The 15,997-nt window shown below is 40.5% G+C and overlaps 1 protein-coding gene across 1 annotated transcript in view; it reads right to left on the reverse strand.

Annotated features, from left to right (window-relative positions):
- Nucleotides 1–881: 881 nt before the first annotated feature.
- The window catches only part of csmd2 (CUB and Sushi multiple domains 2), a 209,189-nt gene continuing 194,073 nt past the window's right edge, over nucleotides 882–15,997 (reverse strand). The window contains exons 63-72 of the mRNA XM_068576332.1: nucleotides 15,391–15,464; nucleotides 14,865–14,976; nucleotides 14,405–14,584; nucleotides 12,804–12,869; nucleotides 12,336–12,497; nucleotides 11,010–11,122; nucleotides 10,307–10,394; nucleotides 7,538–7,670; nucleotides 6,678–6,855; nucleotides 882–6,148 (exon numbers count right to left, since the gene is read on the reverse strand). Of these exons, the coding sequence (XP_068432433.1) occupies nucleotides 6,696–6,855; nucleotides 7,538–7,670; nucleotides 10,307–10,394; nucleotides 11,010–11,122; nucleotides 12,336–12,497; nucleotides 12,804–12,869; nucleotides 14,405–14,584; nucleotides 14,865–14,976; nucleotides 15,391–15,464 (1,088 nt within the window). The 3' untranslated portion in view covers nucleotides 882–6,148; nucleotides 6,678–6,695. The remainder of the gene's footprint in view (nucleotides 6,149–6,677; nucleotides 6,856–7,537; nucleotides 7,671–10,306; nucleotides 10,395–11,009; nucleotides 11,123–12,335; nucleotides 12,498–12,803; nucleotides 12,870–14,404; nucleotides 14,585–14,864; nucleotides 14,977–15,390; nucleotides 15,465–15,997) is intronic.

The following is a 15,997-nucleotide window of genomic DNA, read 5'->3' on the forward strand; positions in this document are numbered from 1 at the left end:
ACACACCTGTCAGGCAGATGGCAGAAACATTAACATTGACCAAATCAACAGTTTGGTACATCCCCCAAAAAATAAGGGATGTACTGGAAAGCTCTCCAACCCCAAAAGGACCAGAAGACCATGGAAGACGTGTTACAGTAGACGTAGCAGAATCATTTCTTTTCAGCCAAATGCTGCAAAACTGATTGGACGGCGCTTCTCAGTGCAGATAAAAAAAAGGGCAAAAGCATACTGTGAAAACAGCCAAAGAGCTTCTCAATGCAAAGGAACGGAATACTCTTCAATGGCCAAGTCAGTCACATGATCTCAACCCAAGTGAGCATGCTTTTAGTTTACTTCTGATGAAAAACCCACAAACAAGCAGCAACTAAAAGAGGCTGCAGTAAAGGCCTGGCAAAGCATTTAAAGGGAGGAAACTCAGCGTTTAGATGACTTTGAGGGGAAGACTTCAGGCAATCATTGACTGCCAAGGACTTCCCTTCAAGTATTAAAACACATCATTATGTTCACTAGTATGTTAGTTTGTCCAATTACTTCTTAACCTGACTGTAATTCCTTAACAGTTAATGCCACATTAGTCTTATATCCATTGAAATACAGCTGAAAGTCTACACTTCAACCACATCGTGACTGCTTTACTTTAAATCCATTGCGGTCGTGTAAATAGGCAACATTTGGAACATTGTGTCACAGTCCAAATCCTTATGGCCCTGACTGTATATGCTATTGCTTATCAATATTACTCCCAGAGGCTGACCGTGCATCATCAGCTAATTGAATCTGGACTTTAGGCGATAAACACATTCAGTCAATAAATACACAAATGAAAAAGTAGGTTTTATATTTTATTCCAAAACCTTCAAAATAAGTTTCAAGTTCAAGAAAGTAGAATAAGCTTAGACACAATGCAAAGCATCATATACAGACGGATAAAATACATTTTATATATTGCAGACAAGCCATGGTGGGTCTTACATATGTACAGTATGTATGTAAACTTTTATGTACAATCTTTTTTACATATACAAAAAGCCTTGTTTCTATTTTTCTTTGTATATATTTATATATATATATTTATATATATAGAGATTTTTCATATACTCCCCACTAGCATTTGTACTACAATAATGAAAAAGAAAAACATTTACATATATGTCAATCCATTTTTTCTTTTTTATATTACAAATGTATTTTCATAAAAATATATCTCTGTACAAAAAAAGGTTTTTTATTCGTTAACATATTCTCTTTTCTGAGAGACACTTTCCTTCTCTACTTGCACACAGTCTGCTCCAGTCCATGTTTGTCCATTTCTCCGCAGGTAGTAACCCTTTTGGTGTACAGCAAGACATCGACACCAAATTTTTGTCTTTTACTGTTTTGTTGTGGCGTTCAAGGGCCATGTTGATTCCGCTTCAGCGCTATGATTTGGTGAGTTTCAGTCTCAATTCGAGGTTAGTTGGGAGATCTATTGGGCTGGTATGAAATTATGTTTGGGAAAAGAAAAAAAAATGGGACCTTGAAATAACTTTGTAGCCAAAACAGAAACACAGGAATGTAAAGTCTCCGGTAATAAAAAGCAGCTCTCTGTAAATATGTTGCTATATTATACTAAATATAAATAAATTGGACATTCTGTTTTGTTTTTTTATCCCAAAGATGACACATCGCTGCACACAAACAGAGGAGCAGTTGTGGGACTACAGATATCAAACAAAGGATAAATGATACAGTCAGTGCAATGAAATACATTCAGCAGTTTTTCAGTAATAACCCTGATCCTAAATCATGAAACTACTGGTCCACTCTCCATTTATAGAATAAAATTCCTCTAAGCACCAAAAACTTTTCAAAAAACCTCTCCTTACCCTCTCCTCCATGCTCGAGTCCACTCGACACACTGTAATAGGCTGAATAGTGGAGGCAAATTGCATGGAATGGGCCTGAAAAACACAGCAGTATTTTTGGCTTAGTCGTCGCCGTCAATATGCGTTGACAATGGAAGATGGGAGATTACAAATAATAGTTGATGCACACAGCGTGGCTGATGGATTTGCTTGGTTTTCCAATGCATGTACACTGCGACCTGCACTGAAAAGTGAGACTCCTATCTGCAGAAATAAATGGGAAGCTTTTGGTCTATTTCCTGACTGTGAGCGAATTCCGTGAACTCGATGGGAACTCAAAGACCATCGCTGCGGTGTGTTTCATTACAGAGGAGACGGTGAGCAGGAGAGAACTGAGAGCTGCGTCTGGCTGATAACGAAAATGAACCTCGTGCGATCAGAGTTTCTGTCTTAAAATATGCAAAGAGAACCAGGTAGTAGCCGCCCGAGATCAAGAACTATCTCCTCAAACTCTGATAGCGCTGCTCCATCCAGAACTCACTGATCTTCACTTTCACATCACTGTACTGCACTTTCTTTAAGCACTTTCTGGACCAACCCGGATGGGTTAAAAATAGAGTATTTATAAAGATGTACCACCCAAATTCCCACTCTAAAATAAAAAGTAGGATTTTAAAAAAATGTTTTGCTCCCCATTAAAAAGTTTTCCAACTAAAAGAACTAAATGAAGCAACATCAAAAACTGACTGAAACAATTTATCTTCATTTCGTAATTTTGCCCAATTCTAATTTGGTGAACTTTTAATTCATTATCAGCCATACTTTGGTTGAAAAGGTGACTCTCAAGAACACAAACACTCACTCAAACATGAGTTTATAGAATCCAAGACCTTAATCCTTGCATACACAGTACTAACAAGCACATTGCTCTTTTTGGAAAACCGAAAAAGGAAGGAAATGTATGATCTTTTTCTGAGATGACCCTCAAAAGCTCAGTTCAAAGTACACATGTGTGTCATGGTTGTAGAGCTTGAGAGGATAACAACGACAGCAAAAACTGAAAACTTAAATTAGATATATCTGACATACAAAACATTATATTCCCTCCAATCCTAGAAAATAAATGATGATGTTTGGAACTCCTGAACACCAAAATAGAGCCACTCAAGCAGGTTCATCATATCAAGAGGGTGTACCAAGGCACTATAATGAATGTAAAGTGCTTATTGAAGACTGGAGGGGAAAAACATTGAAAAGGACTAGTTGGGCCCTCTAAAATCATTTCTGAATTTCTTAAGACACAAAAAGAAAACACTCACAGCTGTGTGAGCGTATACTTCTGTATGATGTTTATCCAAATCACCAGTGTAAATCCAGTCAAATAGAATCAGTTCATTCTAGTCAGTGGGGGCATCATGTCTTATTGCCCCAGCTAATCACATTTGTTTGTTTAAAACTCAACGCGGCTCAATAAAGTGTTGCGTATAAGTGTGCTAAACGTTGCCAGGGGGAGAATGAACGGAGGGGGAAGACCCCTTCAAAGTGGCCTTAACATAAACTAAATGGAACATAATGAAGCGACTCTGCTGAAATATTTAGTGCAATTTCAAAACAAAAACAAATGCAATGCACAATGCAACAGCCACATACAACGATGAGAACTGAGTCCCATTGCCTTCAAGATAATGACAGTGCAACTGCTCCTTTTCCCATGAAATCTCCAGGGTAATTCAATCGTTTCCTTTTCCATCAATTCTCAACCAGAGCAGGCAAGGGGCAATATTCTATCTATACTGCAGAGATAAGCGAGAGCTTTAAAAGTAATAAAATTGTAAAAGCAATTACTGACCCACAGCCAAACTAATTGAAGGAACAATACAGTGATTGGTTTCGAAAGCCTGGATTTCTGAGGGAAGTGATGTACTCGAGGTGACTTTAAAGACTTCATTTGAAAACCTGTTGGTACAGTATGGAGGTTAAATTTGAATGTTACAGCCACTTTGTTTCATTTATATATAAACCTAATAAAATTCAATGAAAGGCAAATTTCCCTCCCGGTTTCTAACACTCAAAAAAAGAAAGACCACATGGTGGAAAGCCATGGATGTTTTAGACACTATGTAATTGATGGCCTGTCCTGTCAGGGATAATGATAAAAGGAATTCAGGGTTCACAATGACGGGTTTGACAATGACGCATGGCGAAATTAAAGCAAATTGCATGTAATGGCTCAATTTGCTGCGGTGAAATTCGAGCACTATCCACCTTACTCTGCATCCACAGGATACACGGGTATGAGGATAGTTAGTGAGTGGTAAATAGCCGAGAGCAGGGCGTTTGAAATCCTGGAGGTCGCCGTCCTTCGACTCCATCGCTCATACACATATTCTACACACACTCACATTGTAAGGGTCACAAAAGCATTAATGTTTTCAATGTGTCTTATTGGGCATGTCATACACCTGCCAAAAGGTAGAGTCCCGCTGTTGTAGCTATTGACAGTTCCCTCCTGTGTCTCACTTTCAAAACAATATTTGGGGATATCACTCCCCAGTTGCTGCAGATTTGAGGAGTGTTATAGCATTAGAAGCATAGAAACTGTTTTCTTATCATATTTACCATGTCAGACTTAATGCATGTGAGTAATCAGTATGCCAGAAGCTCCCCTGCTGTCACACCTCTGAGGAAGCCGTCTGCAACATTTCCATGATGAGGGAAGACAAAACAGAGCAACGCAACTGTTTTTCCAAAAAGGACTGAGCTGTCAGAAGTTAACTTGGAGGAAAAGACCTGCATGTAATCCAGGAGGAACACATCTCTGACTCATCCATTCTTCAGGCTCAAGCGCCTTCGGTTGTACATTTTGAGGGAGTTCAAAGATGGCCACACTTTGATCTTTGTTTTCCTAAGGCCAAGTTTAGGGAGCTCATACTGCATCTTGATCTCAGAAGAAAATACAGCACTTACCACCTTCAAGTTGCAGAAACACGTGATCCAGGATTAAAACACAAAAAGTGGAGAATTTCCAAAGAAAATGTGCCACGTGTTTCTCTTTCACTTGGTTAGTGCTGTAGTTTTTGTCTGACTTTTGAAAACAATGGGGAAAAAAAATAAGAAATGTGGTCCCGAGGCGTTTATACATCCATGGAAATGTACTGTCGTAGTTGCCATACCCACTTTGACCCGGCCGATGTCTTTTCCTCCTCAAGTGGCTCAGAGCGACAGTGGCAGGAAACTTGTAACAGATGCTAACATGAAGCACATTTCAGAGTTCTGCCTCTTGTTTAACATTTTGTTTTAGATGCATTGGTTAGAGAGGTGTTTTTTTTTTCTTTCCACGCCTTCTTTTCAGTCTCTTCCAGACGTAAACATGGAATAATTTTAGAAAGTCCTGTGTTTGGTGAAATCTTTGGGGCCAAAACCTAGATTGCAGATGCCACCACAAATGTGTGAAGAAACACACACACATACACACACACCCTCTCTCACTGTCGTATTCACATAGACTCTACAACCTCACAAGTGCATTTTTTTCAGCAGCCCTCGCTACCCTTTTACCTGTACCTCTGGATACAGCTGCCTCCGCAAGCAGATTTCATTCCTGCTTTAAAAACAAAAATAATGATAGAATGGTCTTCATAGCTTTGAGATTTTTTAACTCATCCATCGCCAGAGATTTGTGGCCTCTGATCAAAGCTTTGAACAGCCACAGGAACAGGCTGTTCCTGAAAAACAGGGTTCCCAATTACTCATCACAGAAAGCAAGCAGTGTATAAAAAGAGAACCAAAAAACAAACAGATGGAAAACAGAGAGATTTGAATCGAAACTGTCCAGACTGTCTCTCTCTGACTCCTCCGGGCCAACATGTGGCTGTCCGGTGTACAGTTAACTTGCACAGAGATCTTTGTTCGCTACAGGTCAATTTCCTTACTTAAAGTTGACCATAGAATTCCCTTTGGGTTTAGGCGGAGAGCGGTGAGAAAAGTCATCACAGCTTTGCTTCCAGCTTTACTCCTGCAGGCTGTAGTTTCAGGGTGAAGCTCTTCCTCAGGATATGGAAAATGATGAAGAAACCATGTAAAGTTACACAAAGCATGTTGTTGTTGGCCTTTGTTACAGTCCTTGTTGTCTCCACATTGTTTCTCTTTTTTCTCGTCTCCTGCAAGTCAGAGCCTTTGCCGATGTTTCTTGAATGTGTTACAGCAAATAAAATAATCTTTGTCTTGCCCTCTGCTTGAGGAACTATGGATGTCCTCTGTAGGCAGGCAAGATAAGATGTGGTGCACTTCTCCTCCCCTAACTGAATCAAGGAGGAATGAATGGATGAAAGGGGTGTGCGGGAAAAGGACAAGACAAGAGAAGAATGGAGAGGAAAAGAGACAAATTAAAAGAAAATATACACAGAATACACCGAAAAGGAAAAGAATGACAGTTAAAGACATAGCAATAAAGAAATAAACGGAGACAAAGATGAGTGCAATCACAAAGAAGAGAGATAGATAAAAAAAGATTAATATCATATTTTCATCAGAGTTAAAATAAATAATTCTATTGCTTTTCAATAAAGCATAAACAAACCAAATGCAATTAATTAATATGGGTGATACAGATCAAATGCAGCAGAAAATAAAGGTGCACTTTTTCTATTCTCAGGAGATTCTAGAGGGACGTGAAGGGTTTGCAACTGTGTCCTGAGAATCTGTGTTGTTGCTCGTGATCGACTCCAGCGAGCCACAAGGTGATAACGTCCTCTATTTTTAGATGCCGGGTGCTCTACGTCCTTACTTTATCATGAACCCACATGCCGTGGCGGTGTGTTTGATTGTTACCTCTGGAGGAAGCAGTTGCTATACAGCTGTGCACACGGTGCTGACTGTGAACTCTGTCTCATTGGCCAGGATGTCGGTGGGTTGGATGTTGCGGTCGTACATCGGGTTCTCAAACGTAGCTCGTCCATTAGTGTTCTCATGGCCCACGTAACCATTGAAAGGGACTTTGGGTCTTCTCCTGAAATGAAACAAATCAATAGATGAAACAATGAGATAATGGGTGGATACAGCAAGTATAAAGGAGAGATATGTGCAACATCATGGATTAGATGTGTTAGTCGAGTTGGTGACATCTTTAAATATCTCGATTTGCCTGAACAAAACCCCAAAACACAAAATCTGAAATAATATGCTGAAAGAAATCTGCATATAATCACATTTAAGAAGCTGGCGTCATCAATGGCTTGGCATTTGTGTCAAATGAATGACTAATAATGAACGCACTATCAATATTTTGATAATCACGTTTTAGTTAATCGACCAATTGATTAATTAACTAATTATTCCAACACTAATATGGCCATACTGATTTGCATTTAGGGGGAGAATATGTGCAAATTCAGCTGGGTATTGTTCGTAGGTGGGTCACTCACTCACTCACTCACTCACTCACTCACTCACTCAGTCTGTGCAAATATGCATTAGTGGATTAAAATCATCCATATCAAGTTAATATATTCTGAAGGGTGAATGCAAATAAAAATTAAGCATGATTCCTTTCTGACAACAGCCAACTTTGCAGAGGTGAATTAAACCTCGACTTAGGATTCTTTCTTATAAATACCAGGAGAAAAAGTCATGATGTAATATTGCTTGCAGATGAGCAGTATTGTGTAATAGCTCAAAGGAATGAGCCTTACCTGTGTTTGTAGAGGTACAGAGCAAAGCCTGCAATGATCATGGCTATAAAAGGCACTAGGATGGCTGCCGCCACAGAACTGCTGTTGGATGCAAAGTTGTAGCCCGGGTTGACTTTGTTGGGATCCAAGCTCTCTGTAAAAAAAAACAGATAAGACATTAGGCCATTGTTTAAGCATCACTTCAGTAAAATACCACTTAAGCAGTCAATAATATAATTATATCCCATGAATACAAAATTTAAAAGAAACCAAAACAAGACCATTCTTATCTTCTGCCAAGAACTTGTGATAAAAATTTAAGACAAATAAACAGTAACCAGAGTACAATAAACTTAATTAAATTTTAAAGGCTGAGGAGGTCTGCCAGGAAGGATCCACTTCTACGTAAGAAACTGGGCAGATAAGTGACTTTTTATAAAAGTCTATTACTATACTTAATTTTAATTCCCCCTCTGGGACTGTCCAATTTCATTACACTCGCAATGAGTCTTAATTACTGACATCAGACGCCAAAAGCTATTAAGTCATTTTAGGTTCATTCTCCAATTTATGGAGGTGAGTGTGTCTGCAACAGCACCATTGGAGGAGTGACAGCCCACCTGTTTGCCACAGAATGCCAAAAAAAGCTCAAATAAAGGACGAGTGACAAACAAGAAGGAATTCAATTAGTGGGATCTGTGGTGTTGCAAATCAACCCCTGCTGCACACACACCTGCACACACACACACACACATGCAGAAACACACTTGCGCAAACAAACTGCACTCGCAGTGACACCACCACTGAGTTAAAACAAAACAGGAAAACCTCGACAAATTGGGTAGGATTGTTTCCAAGACGTCCAACCCACCCCCACCCGCTTTTCTCATACTCATACACACACACACACACACACACACACACACACACACACACACACACGAATGCCCTGGCACCGGCCCCAGCCCTCTGTATTAATAAAGAGCTGTTTGCTCAATCAGTGTGCTGTGGCGGGGAGAGGGGTGGGTGGGTGGGTGGGGGAGAGGGTTCTGCACCTGCTGTTCAAGCACCTTGCTCATTACAGCAGATTTTCACATCCACTTTTGCTATGTTCACACAACTTTCCCCGTGCATATGCACACTTAATCTGCGTTAGCACCAATTCCAAATTGGTCAATTCCATTTTGGATCTATTTATGTGCACACACTGCTGCTCTTGAGTCTGCTTTGCAGCCAATATGGAAGCCACTCCAATCTTGCTTTTGCTTTTTAAAAGTCTCGTAAAATATGTCAACCTTAAAAGCATGCGCACAAAGAAAAGAGCAAAAGTACCAGTATGAGCGTTATCAGCTTGTCAAATATGGAATATACAATGTAATATAATAGAATGCATACGTGAATAATTTGAATGTACAGGATTTGAGCTCACGTTTACATGTTTTTTAGTTATATCTTGCCCAGACAGAGCAGTTTTTGCCATTTCTTCCATGTATATAATCTCTACCTGAATGCAGTGTGGCCCTCAGGGACGTAGTGAGAGGCTAACGCTGTCAAGGCCACAAGAAAAATGACAGGTTTTAATTACCCAACACTGATGGCTGATGGAGGGTTTCGTACTGGGTGCACACGGGTTCATATTCAAGCTAATGAATATCAGATCACTCTGCAATCTTGTGTGTCCACCCAGGAGTGAGATTAAGCCCAACTTTTGAGATTTCATTTTTTTTAATCAAACTCAAAGCTGATGATGAAGATGGAGATGAAATTATGTTTTAACGTCCACAACTTTTTTACGATCTCGCGCCACAAGACTGCCCTTGTTGCTGATTAGCAGCTATTCTTCATTCAAACAACCACGGTTGTTTATAACTGCATTGCAACAGTGGGTGGCAGCAGTAAACCAATGTTGCTTTATAAGAAGAAGCAAATTCCCTTCCTTGTCAAGTGTCGAAAATACAACATCTTTTTAAAACGCAACAATTATAATGCACATCGCCAAGCAGTACATAGGTAGAACCGTATATATTCTGTATATGTTGTATATATAATGGATGTATCTTTCCCATGTCCCTTACTTCAGGCAGAAGAATAGCGATTGTTTGCAGTAGCAGGTGAATCAAACCATGACGATAAAAATATAATAAAATCCTACACACAACTGCTTGACTGCAGCAGCATTTCAGACTCATGGAGTCAGGGTGTAAGCATTTGCTGTATACAAACTGTAGCGAGGAGGATCATATGGATGGGATTTCGAGGTCACAAACATAAAGCAGAATTTTTGAATAGCCGCAGTCGTGTTGAAAAATGTTTCAATATCTATGACAGCATAGCTAAAGTCGCTAAAGGAACCACAGAATGACACACAGCAAAGGATGGATGAAATGTACTGTATCAAAACGGCAGGATGTGCAAGTGGCTTGATATTGCGAAAGCTACGCGAGCATCAACACACAACCTACAAACTCTTTCTGTAGCTGTGTGTCTGTGTGTATAAGTGTGGTGTGTGCCGCTGGATGTCATTTTGTAACTATTAATCATGTGTTTGAACTGAGTTTGCCTCTTTATGCTGGAGTTCACATTCATGAAAGTACATAAAATATGATTCCGACAGAGCAAATGAAATGCTGTGAAGGCATTTAAAGCTCAGCTTAAGGACACAAGTCATATTTTAGGAGAACACTTTCTGTGATAGAAATCCAGACAGGAGAAAAACACAGACATCCAGTCTTCCCCCGGGAGACAGCTTGGTCACAGTGGTTTCTATAACCAAGTGGACAGCTTACTCACCCAGTCTTTGGAGACCAAATTGGCCAAAGCCTTTTCCTCTGACAAATCCCTGGTACACAAAGGAGTTGGATGAAGAGATGTAAGACACCTAGGGAGAGAGAGGAATAGAAGACAGACACTTTATGTCTCACATCCAGGCTTTACAAAGGAAAGTCTCATCAAAGTGTCAGCAGCTGGTGCGCGCAGAAAATGAAATATCATGTCACAGGAGCTTGAGAGGCGCTCTCCTAGCTGACATTTAATATGACGTTTTCTGCTCAAGAGCACAAACATAAACACACTCAGCCATGTTACTCTGCTAGCTTGTACGCAAACACTCAAATGCTGTGAGGCTTGTGAAACATGAACATAACAAACACACACAATGGCACACTCACATGGACTGACCTGCTTTTTTAAATTATATTTGGAGTGGGTGTGCATTAGAGGTGCCTGCGGTTGGGGGATAATACTGGAGAGAGGAGTGGAGGGGGGTCTGTCGAGTCCTGATTACCAGGCAATGATTTAACTGACATTTTAATTAAAGAGAAAACTCTTGGTGGGCCCTCCATCTCCCCAGAGTGACAAGGTTATATGTGCTCGTGCATATTTCACATAGAAGGCGTGTGTGTGTGTGTGTGTGTGTGTGACTGAGAGTGACGGAACATCTTTGCAGTCACAAAGACAGGTCCTGTATTGAACCTGACCCTGGACTTGCACTTACATGTCCGTCTAGGGCCCAGTTGTCTTTTTTGAACTTGTTGACAAAGATCTCCACAGGGCCTCTGATGTGGTGGATCTGAAGCAGCAACTGAGATTCCTCCTTCTTATATGTACCTGGAAGAAAAACATGTTCACAGTTACTTTGGAGCAACTGCCAAACTGAAAGAGAGTATGTGGTATATTCTACACAAATACAGGAATTCAAAAACTGAATGGCGTCTTTCGATCAAGGCATCTACTTCCCCCATCATGTTAAGTTGACTCCTATCTGCGTCTGGCAGCTCTACTATGTAATCTACGACAGAAAGTCTAACTGCAGTCCCAAATGCAACTTTAACTTTAATAGCAATACAAGCAGTGAAGTTGCGACACACACCAGTGAACATCATGATCAGGTTAATGTATTAGTTTAGTTGAACCTAATTAAAAAAAAAACTGTGATAAATAGTGCATTTCCTATTGTGGCTTCCTCAAGTTTGCTCAGTTCATTAGCACTGTGCTAGTGACACTATCACAGAAAAAACTAATTAAGATTTGCAACAATACGTTCAATCAAGAATACATCTTTAATTTGCTAGAAGATGAAATCATGATGCAAATTCAGCAAAAAAATGTATTATAGATGAATTTTAATTAAATGCATCTAACTACTTAATGAAACAACACGTCACCCTGTGCAACAGCACGGCTAACTGGCTAGCTCTATGGCACAGAGGAAAAACACTGGCAATACTTGTTGGTAGGATCGATTTTTTCCCATTTAGACAACTATAGAGCAGCATGAGAAGTATCCTTTGACTAAATTATTTGTTAAAACGTAACATCTGAAGAATTCAGGCTTTTTTGGCACAATAATAATGCCAGATTAAGAAATGCTCGCAAATTCGCTAGATTTATTTATCCAAGACCAATGTTGAAAAAAAGAATAAATTGTGCAAATATGACAATGATCTATTCATCTGCATCAGCAACATCACTTTTACTGGAAAGTGGGCCAATTTGTAGCTGTAGAAAATTATTTTTACTCCAATGTGATGGAGATGGATAGCTCCCAGGTACAGGGAGTGAAGTGTCCAAGCCGTTACCGATGCAAATCTGAGTCGTAATGATCACAGCTGCACAGTGATTATGCATCAGGGTAAAAAATGTAATGTCTGCTGTTCTGTAACAGCAGCGATGATCTATTCCATGAAGGGACCACACCATTTTTTTCTACTCCTTCCTGGATCTTATCCGACATTGCTGTGTTTGTCTAGTGAAGTCTAGTACGTATGTGTGAGAATGCTTTGAAGGTCTTAACAGTGACTTCTGCTTTTGGTGTACCAACCAGCAAGTTTGAGTTCCACCCCGCTGTGGTCGATGAGTGTCCCGTTAACACGGTTGCTGAAGGGCTCAAAAGCAGTGATGCTGAGCATAGCCGGCTGCTTCTTCCCCAGGTACTCATACGATCCCCTCCAGAGAGAGTTCTTAGCAAAAACACCACCAGGGACTGAACGAGGAAAGAGGTGGATATAGAGGAAACAAAGAACAGTATGTTTTGTCAACAGCAAAGTCTAAGGTGCCTAGATTTATTGGATAGTGTACCAATGTGGAATCACATAACAGGTTGGGAGTTAGCAGTGGTTTGAGTGTATTTGGATACAAGTGCTTTAAAGTAAAACAAAATGTAAAAGGTCAACAATCCAGAAGTCAAATCTAAAACATTTTCAGATTCCAACTGACAAACTAATTGCATATAATGTAAATTGAAACTATTATAATTAAAAGCATCTCGAAATATAACAAGATGTCAAACCTGGTAATTTGGAGGGTGGCTCCTGCACTGTCCCCACTGGGCTCTTACCGCTTGGGCGATTATCAGCTGAAAAACACAACAAAACAGAATTCATGAAAAAAAAAATCCCAGTTCATCCTGTGAACTGGTCTGGTTTATGCCCCAGGAAGTAAAAATGGAAGACAATTTTCTCTTTAAACAGCCCTGAGGTAATTGCAGTCGGAGGATGTCACTATCAGCACTTCCTTTCCACTTCCTCGACTAATAAACCATGTGATGGACAGAGTGCGGCCTGTCTGCGGCGGGACTCGACTCGTGCCTCAAACAGCAGCCCGCTTGCCCCTGTGGGGCTTTTGTGAAGTCAGAGACGCAGTTTCACAGCTTCAAGGGAAGCACTTTAATAATGCCTTACTGCTCACACGGGGCCGTAGGACAACACCCCAGTAGTAAACATACACCCACGCAGGCAAACAGAGTGAAGAGGGCTTACATGCAACTACAAACAAAGACAGGTATACTGACGGTAGTTTATGAGCACAAACATCACCTTGGATAAATGTATGTAGACACAAACAAACAAACACACATGTGCACACACACACACTCCTGCAGCCTTGTGCTTTATAAGGTGCCAGTCTTTGGAGCTTTCCGTCCACCACCTCGCCCACATGTGCTGTTAATATCCTGACTGTGCTAAGGCTAGTTATCTTTCTTTTCCTCAGTCTTAATGGCATGGCCTTACAAAACAAAAAACATCACCCCTTTCACCAATGGTTTGGCATGGAATCCATCAATCGGCGGTCCCCCTCTTGTGCGTCTTTCTCTTTCAGCTATTAGCATCTGTCTACCCTCGATAATTGTGTGTCGATGACACCATTTTTTTTCCTATATGTATTTCGGCCATTGCTAGAGGGTGTCTTAATGGCAGTCTATTTGTCTGCTAGACCTTGTTAACACTGCCTCACCATTTATAAGAGGTACTTCTGTGAACCTAATCAATGGGATGCATTGGCCTAATCAGGTTCTGCACCCTTGTTAATGTTCCAAAGCTTGTGTGTGTCTGTCTCTGTGTATGTAAGTGTGGGTGTGGGTGTGGGATTGACTCCATGTAATTACATGGAGTCCAATTGTGTGATGGATGGGCCGTCCTACCCTGGCATGTGTCTGAGAATAAACAAGTGATAACACAGCTATTCGTCAACGTTAGCTCAATGCCCAATTTCATAACCCACTTCAGTCTCCACTGAGTCCCAAGTCAGCACAGACCCCACCGCTTTTAAAAGAGACTGATAATAGAAACTGCACATTATAAATACGAGGTGAAGTGTTTTAAGTGTTTGATACATCTGTATGGGAAAGTGGGTGGACAAGTGCACACATCTCTAGTCCCATGAGGTTTGGTGAATGTGCTGGCTTGTGCCCATGTGCAAGGTCAGATGATAAATGATGTGTTAGCATTCACTCCATTCTTGTAAGTAGTATTGTGTATGCTATATATAGATAGATATACTATTTATTAGCAGCAAAGGCAAAAGGGTGCAGATGTATGCACGTCTTAGCATATTTATTATTGAGCATTTCTCAGTCTTTCCCTTATGGATGTAATATAACCATGTTTATACCTGCACAGAGAGGTGATTTCCCTGTCCAGCTCCCATCGGACCTGCAGGTCCGATGCTCTGATCCTCCGGCCAAGTAGAAGCCCGGCTGACACGTATAGATCAGTGTGTAGCCAAGGGATGGCAGTTCAATGGCTCGAACATCAGCCTGGGCTGGCAGATCCGGCTGGCTGCAGTGGTGGGCTAGATAAAGAGAGGGAGAGAAGGATTAGAGTGACCAAAGAAGAAGAGCGAGGAAAAGGTTAAAGTTGGGTTGAGGAGATGAACAGGGAGAGGGATCAGAGGAGCAATAGATAAGGAGAGGAGAAAAAGTCTACCCATGTGGGGGTTTGGGGTCAACGAAGAACACAGGGGATATTTAACCGCACCACATTTTTTGTAGTGCATACTTTTGGTCAATGTTAAGATTTCCACTTAACATTACGCATGCTTTTATGTTGAAATGAGCAGACTTTGTACTTACCGATGCACTCAGGTTGAAAACCACTCCAAGTGAGGTTGGGCAGACAAGTGCGAGTAATGGAGCCCTGAAGTAAGTAGCCCTTTCGACAGTTGAAGAACACAGTGCTGCTGATCTATAAGAGGATACACGAGAGCATGTGGAAGTCAGGACTGGACTATGGTATACATCACAGCAAGCAGATCCAGCACACAGAAGAGGTGTTAGTTGTCAAAATCTATTGTTCAAGAGAGTGTTAGACCTAATGATTAGTATTTGTTGTTTTAAAATAACATGAATTTATCAACTTAGTTTCTACTTTATTGAAACTGTGTATAATTATTGTTTAAGCATTAAGTTGTGGAACAACACAGCAGATGGCATCTTCCTTACACATTGTGTGGAGCTGAAATAATTAATCAGTCAGTTTTGAAAGAAGTACAGCACATACATACAAAAAAAAGACAAAACAACAACTGCCAGGCTTTAATGAAAAGTGTTTTTTTTGTTCAATATGAATTAAATGTCCTGCGTGACCACGTATTCACACCTGGTAGCCATGACTGTTGTTCTGGTTTCCAAACAGAGGGGTGCCGGGGTCTCCACAGGTAGTGTGAGTGGGATCTGAAAAACACACACACAGCATTTCTGTGATAACTGCTGTCACGTTAAAGCAGGTCCCATCTGATGTATGCCACCCACAACAAATAGACATATCACCTCAGAGACTCTGTCAGGGAAATTACGTTTTTCACATATCTAAATGAAATACTGACTGTGGGAGTGAAGGCTAAACATTACTGTATCCACACACTTACAGTTCACGGACCCGAGTGAACATACGCAAAGACTCACGTACACAAATCCTTCAAAAATATTTGTAGTTATCTGAACTCACTTTCTATCTGGGCAGCCTATGACATAATTAATTACATGTTGTTTTTATTCTTTCAGAATTGATTGAACCAGAAAAAAGCGTAATTGAGATTAAAAACCTCCTTTACGGGAGGGTCAGGCCTTTTCAGCCCACACATGCTGTTCATCAGTCAAACATCTTTTTTTCTCACAAAAACAAATGCATTATAGGTATCAACAGTTTTTTTGCATTCTGTTGCTTTTAAAAGTAACAGATGGGGTCAATTATTATTTATAATGAA

This window comes from Clinocottus analis, unplaced genomic scaffold (genome assembly GCF_023055335.1).
Source record: "Clinocottus analis isolate CAN_PGR_092001 unplaced genomic scaffold, fCliAna1.0.p SCAF_14, whole genome shotgun sequence".
NCBI classification, from domain to species: Eukaryota; Metazoa; Chordata; class Actinopteri; order Perciformes; family Cottidae; genus Clinocottus; species Clinocottus analis.